This window comes from Cyprinodon variegatus, unplaced genomic scaffold, assembly GCF_000732505.1.
Source record: "Cyprinodon variegatus isolate N-32 unplaced genomic scaffold, C_variegatus-1.0 Scaffold163, whole genome shotgun sequence".
Classification (NCBI taxonomy): domain Eukaryota; kingdom Metazoa; phylum Chordata; class Actinopteri; order Cyprinodontiformes; family Cyprinodontidae; genus Cyprinodon; species Cyprinodon variegatus.
In genome coordinates, this window is record NW_015150616.1 from 52,740 (window position 1) to 59,454 (window position 6,715).

The 6,715-nt window shown below is 37.1% G+C and overlaps 1 protein-coding gene across 2 annotated transcripts in view; it reads right to left on the bottom strand.

Moving 5' to 3' along the window:
* Nucleotides 1–6,715, bottom strand: part of LOC107086853 (WW domain-containing adapter protein with coiled-coil-like) — a 17,280-nt gene that overhangs the window by 7,418 nt on the left and 3,147 nt on the right. For both annotated transcript variants that reach the window (XM_015378078.1, XM_015378077.1), the window contains exons 4-7: nt 6,084–6,175; nt 1,020–1,129; nt 733–830; nt 368–643 (exon numbers count right to left, since the gene is read on the bottom strand). In XM_015378078.1, the coding sequence (XP_015233564.1) occupies nt 368–643; nt 733–830; nt 1,020–1,129; nt 6,084–6,175 (576 nt within the window). The remainder of the gene's footprint in view (nt 1–367; nt 644–732; nt 831–1,019; nt 1,130–6,083; nt 6,176–6,715) is intronic.

The window sequence follows — 6,715 nt, forward strand, 5'->3', positions numbered from 1 at the left end:
TGGGGGTGAGTAGAAAATGAAGGCTAATCATGTTTTGGGTGTACTATTCCTTTAAGGTTGTTTTAGAGACAAGATAAGCAGCAACAACACTGACAGGTTCCCATAATTGAAGTTAAAAAAATTAGAACTTGTTTTATCCCTTCTATCATTAGACTGTGGGTGAAAAGCCAAGTGCCGTCTGATTTCTAAACAGTAATTTCTGTACTAGCTGCGAGGATGAGGAGGATAAATGAAGAATATGCTGAAAAATGATATTTGGAATTCTAACAGAGATATAAATGTTCAGATTTTATCTGATGCGATCAATTTCAGTTTAATACAAAGAAGTATTCAGACTTTAAATGTTACCACTCCACACGGTGCATACCTTCATTGAGTTTGGCCATGTCCATGCTGCCGTTGTTCATCTGCAGAGTCGCCTGCAGAGCTGGAAGGAGCTGATGCAGGATGGCCGGGTCCTGAAGCAGCGCAGATGATTGCGACTGCGCAGATGGAGTCCCCTGCGCCGTAGATGATGAGGATGATGACATGTTGGAAGGGGTGGACCCTAAAGAACCAGCTGCAGAGTTTAGGCTCTGAGAAGAAGACAAAGAAGAGGAATGGCCGCTGTTTGATGACGTGGATTGGTCCCCTGGTGCTGCCTCTGTAAATGATGCAGAGGGTACACAACATATGACTCACTGGTTATGTAGATCAATAAACAATTATGGTGTTGCACAGTTTTTTTCTTACTAGTTGTGGCTTTGTCCTGCAAGGCCTCTTGTCTATAGTCCATGTCTTTGGGGAAACTGTTTGCTGCCATCTTGGCTGAGTCTTTCTGTCGCTGTTCCCTGAAGTAAAGCAAGCACAATCCATTAATCCAATCTGAGTATGGACAGAATATATGATGGAGATGATGAATCTTTATTTATTTATTTTTTTTAAGTAAATGGTGGACCAAGCACTGCTGTGCTTCCTGATCATAGACATATCTGGTAAAAACATGAAAAATAAATCTGAAATAAAAGCACTTCTCTTGCCTCTCCAGCAGGTCCTTGGGCTTCTCCCACTGGGAAACTTCAGTTCTACAGTTATAGTAGTACTTCTTGCCGGAGGAGCTAATGTGTTCTGTCCAGTCATCAGCAGGGTCCTAGTGTTGAGACAGGTGCCAAAGGATAAACATGAAGACACTGAATAGGACAAAGTGTTAAAGAAAATAAAGGACAAAAAGTTGCTCCAAGCTGGAGCTTCACACTTCTTCTGGTTGTTCAACAAAACAGAGAATACAAGGTTCATGTATACTCAGCTGGATGTATTTCATGCCATCTTCTGGCTGATAGATGGCATTACAACTGATTTCAAGTCTTCATAATGCCTTTTTTCCAGGCTCATTTTCTATAGAATGTGTTGAAGTTGTAAGAAGGTTATGCATTTTTTTTTCTGCCAAATCTATGCAAAAAAAATTAAGTGCAAAAAAAATAAATCTAGAAGTCAAATTACTAAACGTTTTCTTAGTTCCACTTCTGCAGGAAGCAGACAAACATCCATTAAACATAAGGAACAACATATGAAGCTGAAGTCTATATTTAAAGACCATTATTAAATAATTATCACACTAATTTTTAGTCTGAATATATGGTCTAATCATAAACGGCAAATGATTCTCTGAACTTTTTTAAAAGCAGATACAATTTGAATCTCTATGGATACTGTAAACTGTGAATAGGATTAACTGTAATTTATTGGGCTGGAGTTCAAAGCCCACTGTCAAACCAGACGTTTGAAACTCTAAACAAATGCTAGATGTTTTCCTGCAGTGCAACAAAATTATTGGTTATCCAAATTATATTTGCATATACTAAAATATATTGTCCTCTAATACAGGACCATGCAAAGGTATTTACAATTTAGTCACGTTACAATTGTTAATTTATAAGGATCGTATGTGAAAGACACACACAAAGTAGAGCAAAATTTTGAATTTAAAATGTTCCACACTACAAATTAAAATCTCAACGGTTTGTCTTGAATTTTTAATTCCATCCCTTTAATGAAAAAAGCAAAACAAAAACACCACAGCTACAACCAATTAACTTTAGAAGCCCCCTAAAAATATAACTTTCTTTCCATGTTTATATCCAAATCTTTGTATTTAGCATAGTTAAACCTAAGGCTGCACTAAATCCAAACTTCCATAATAACAGCTCGTGTGTGTTTCACATTTATAGCAAAGGACTGTTTAGAGTGCAATAACTTTTAGCTTATACATTTCAAATGCTATGAACTTGTTCTATGCTAATGTAATACTTATCCAGTTAAGAGTCTAGATGCAGCAGATGCTCACCTTGGACACAGGAGACAAATTGCCAAAGATGCTAATGGCCACAGTAAAGGAGGCACAGATGAGAAAAGAAAGGAGGCACTGCTATCATTACTGCAGTATTCACTTTTGCTGTGCCATTACAGGATTTTGAAACATGGTGCAGTTCCAGTTCAACCAATCATCCGAAACGGAAGGAGGATTTTACATCTGCAGGCCTACCAAGACAAGGGTTTTTCTCTACACTGCCAGGCAAAGCTAAGAAAGTAGTAATCACGACAGCAAAGAGAACTGCAGCTCGAATAGCTGCAGATAGCAGTGTGTTGTTTTAAAGGCCACAACTCTGGCCCTAAAGGAAGATAATATGGCAAAAAGAAGACTAAGGCTACATTCACACTGCAGGCCTTGATACTCAATTCCGATTTTTTTGTGAGATCCGTTTTTTTTTGCGTTGCCGTTCACATTTCCAAATATATGCGACTTGAATGTTACCTCCTGTGTGAACTGCAGTCATACAACGCAAGTGTCCTACATGCGCAGTAGAGGACGCAATGACAACACAGGCCAGCTTGCTCTGCGTTTACGGAAGTAAACATGGATGGTAGTGCCGGAGCGCATCTAGCGATCTTTCCCAACCATAAAAACACAATCTTTTCAAGATGGTTAAACATAAATACTGCTTTCCGCATCATCGTCTGCCATGGTTGTAGTTTTTCTTGACGCTTCTAAATAGCAAAACCCAGAATAGTGACCTTTGTCTGGTATTAATGGCGTTCAGACACAGGTCGCATTTGAAAAGATCAGATTTGTATTGGATTTAGGACCACATAGCCAAGTGGCCTGGGTCACATTGGAAAAAAATCGGATCCGTGTTGTTCAGACAGCCATGAAAAGATCAGATTCAGGTCGCAAAAACAAACAAACAAAACTTTTTGGAATACATAGATTTGGACAATAATTCAACATTAATACATAAATTTATTCAATAACTATTGTATGACACAGAGCCTGTGGCTTCAGCTTTAGGCTAAGCTCCAACAGGTTAAGTTTTAGCTGCAGAATGAATGCACATAAGGAGGTGACCTAATTGATTTGGACGTATACCTGGAAAAGCCGGCCCTGAAAATGTCTCCAATTTTAGCATTCGATGAATGAAGTGTAGATCGTGTAGCATGAGGCTCATAAGCAAAAGCAACAGCTAGTCATGCAACTTAAAGATACGGTCAGACACCCTGCCTAAATATTCACACTAAACCTTGGGCCCCTCAATGAGGGATCCACCTGGATAAATGTCATTAGACGTCATAGATTTTTAAACTTCAACAAGAAATCATTTTGTATTCACAAATGTACCAAAAAATATTAAGTATTTTGATAATTGCACATAGAAAAAAAAATCTTTTTTTTTTAAACCACACAGCACTGGAGCTTATTTTTAACCTTAAACAAAACTTAAAAAATAAAACATCTTTAAAGTTAAAGTAAGTAAAACGTCTTTAAGAAGCTGAGAATACTTTCCTTTGCAGCAATGAATAAATGAACATCAGAAGGACCAACTATGACAGAATATATGAGCCAATTCAAGATTTGAAATGTTACATAAACCTCTGTAATTTAACAAATTTCATATTGTGTTTCTTTAACTATAACAGAAATGGGCCTTAAAATGTATGTAATACTATTAAGTAGGGGTGTCCTGATAAACTTTTTTCCTTTCCGATACCCTGCAAATGTACAAATACTGATATTGGCAAATCATAACTGCTTTTATTGCTTTCTTGTGCAGTAGAATGTTAGAAAAGGCTTGATCAATTAATATATTTAAACAGGTAACAGAAGCCAACAACAAAAGGGTTGAATATAACTGACCCATGTAAAATTAACCAATTATTTACAGAAACTTTATAGGTCTCATATTATTCAAAATTCACTTTATAAACATTTTATAGCACTGCAGCTAACATTTGTGTCTGAAAGTCTGTAAACTCATTAGCACTGCAGCTAACATTTGAGCAGGTGGTTTCAATAAACAATGATCTTATCTGTACTTAACAACAGTCTTTTCCTAACATCAGTAATTGTGATTGTGTGCTTGTGTTAAATTAGTTTTCTTAGCAGGAGCCCGGTTAGCCCATTACAACAAATAGAGGCCATATTAACTCAGGCTAACTGGCTACTGGGCTGTTATACGATCAAGCTGCTCCTGCTATATGTTGTTCTTGCATATAAGCTGCTCAGAGCAGTCTGTAGCAGCCAATCGGTTAAGGTCTACTTTCGTCTTTAATTTAATTCAACAATCCTTTATAAATCCCACTGGGAAGTTAAATATTGCAGTAAGCCATATGTTGTTTCTTTTAAACAGGTGTTGATAGCTGTAGGCAAGAAGGATCTCATGTAGTGGTCTGTCTTGCACCAGATCTGGAGAAGCCTCTTGCTGAATGAATACACTCTGTTGTCTTCTGTATTATTTCGTTCTAGCTGCCATCATTACGATCTATGACTAGTTGTCATAGTTGCGGGGAGTGGGGGTGGGGGCCATCGGGAGGGTGAGGACGTGGAAAGCCAAAACAGCTCGTTTAGAAGAGGGCTGAACAAGGAGTTTATTAGTAAACGGCATCTGCCTAATCCGAGACGACTTTTTCTGCTAAAACGGCAAATAAATGCTCTGAAAGGGCTAACTGTTCATATTTAAATGTAGTACAATATGAGACATTTAACAGAATGAGAGATTCTATTGCCATGAAACTATTCGAGATTTTAGATGCCAGCTGATAATATCCGTTATTAGTCTTTTGGACCGATTTTTGATGTTAATAATGGATCCGGGCATTCCTATTATTAAAGGTTAATGTTAAGCAATGACAGAAACCATAAAGTGGATAAAACCCTTAGACTGAAATAAGACAATGGACACATTGTCACCTGGTTATGTGTACATTTAATCTGTTGAGCTTGCTTCTTTTGAAAACAAACCGCATTTTTGTTGTTTTTTTTGTTGTTGTTTTTTTTATAATTATTTCTTTAATATTATCATCATGGAACTGCATAAAATTAATGCTAAATCACCCTGAAGGCATAGTGGTGACAGTTTTTGGGAGGGTTTTTTGTGTGGGGATGCCTTACTTAAACAGGGACAGGAAAATATGTCTAAGTTCATGGTAAAATTGATGGAACTAAATACAGGCTACTTATTTCCAGTGGAACATCTTACATTTTTTAACCCAATATCCCATTCCATTTCTTACGCTTTATCCGGGGCCAGGTCGTGGAGGCAGCATTCTAAGCTGCCAATATTAAGAGACTTAGATTTTATTTTGTCATTTTGTTTACACAAGTTAAAAACAAAAAGAAATATAATTTGGAACAGCTCTCTGGACAATTTCCTCTTTTTTAAAATTGCAGCATTGAAAAATAGTAAAAATGACTGTAAATTTACAGTTCTAACTTTTATTTTTTATGTTTATTTCAATATAGCCCAATATTATTTAAACAATCTCAAGTTTATTTTCATATTCATGACTACAAGCAAAAACACCAGATCAACAAAAATAGAATTATAAAAAGACCTACAACAAATCTACACGTGCTAACCTCTGCCATTAACTTGCATGGAGGAAGATTTTAAAACATTATCCATCAAGCACTGATTTTTTTTCTTTTTTTTAAAGAAACATTTACCCATGAAAGTCTAAAGAAAACAGCTGGTGTGATGCTTCGAAGCAAAATGATGAAACTTACAACAGGAAAGGGAACGAGCGTACACAATCAGATAACAGCAACTCACTCTTTCTGCAGGCTTGCTCTGGCTGGCATGAGTTTCACTGCCTTGGTGGGAGCTGTTGTTGTGAGAGGCCTCCTGAGGAGAGCTGCTGGTCCCTGAAACAAATTCTTTCTTTAGTCAAATAAACATGCTGCACCCAGACCTAAGGACTCCACTGTGTTGCATTTGAGGGAAACGGTTGTGATGAGACGGATAGTTCATTGTAAGCATTCTTTAAAGCTTTTTCTTTTCATTCTGGAAAGACTGATCTTCACCCTTAATCAGAAAGCATTAACTCCATATTAATTTCAGACGACAGCTGTGGCCAGCAGCTTATATCTATTCAAAACCATGCTTGTCATAAATTTTGGGCTCTAAATCAGAGGTCTTCAACAGGGGGTCCACAGAGGTACTGCATGGGGGTCATGAAAGGTTTGGTTGATTAGAATTTTTTTTTTTTATATTCCCCCCTGCAATTTTTTTTCCACTAATTGAAAAGTCTTTAAATCCACATTAACATGAATTCAACACACTGTACTAAACAGATAAATGAAGATGAGAAATAATCAGTAATCAATGAACAAATTCAGTGACACACAGGAACTCTTTCAAGCTGGGCACCATTTCATTCACAACACCTGTCCCATCAACCAGGA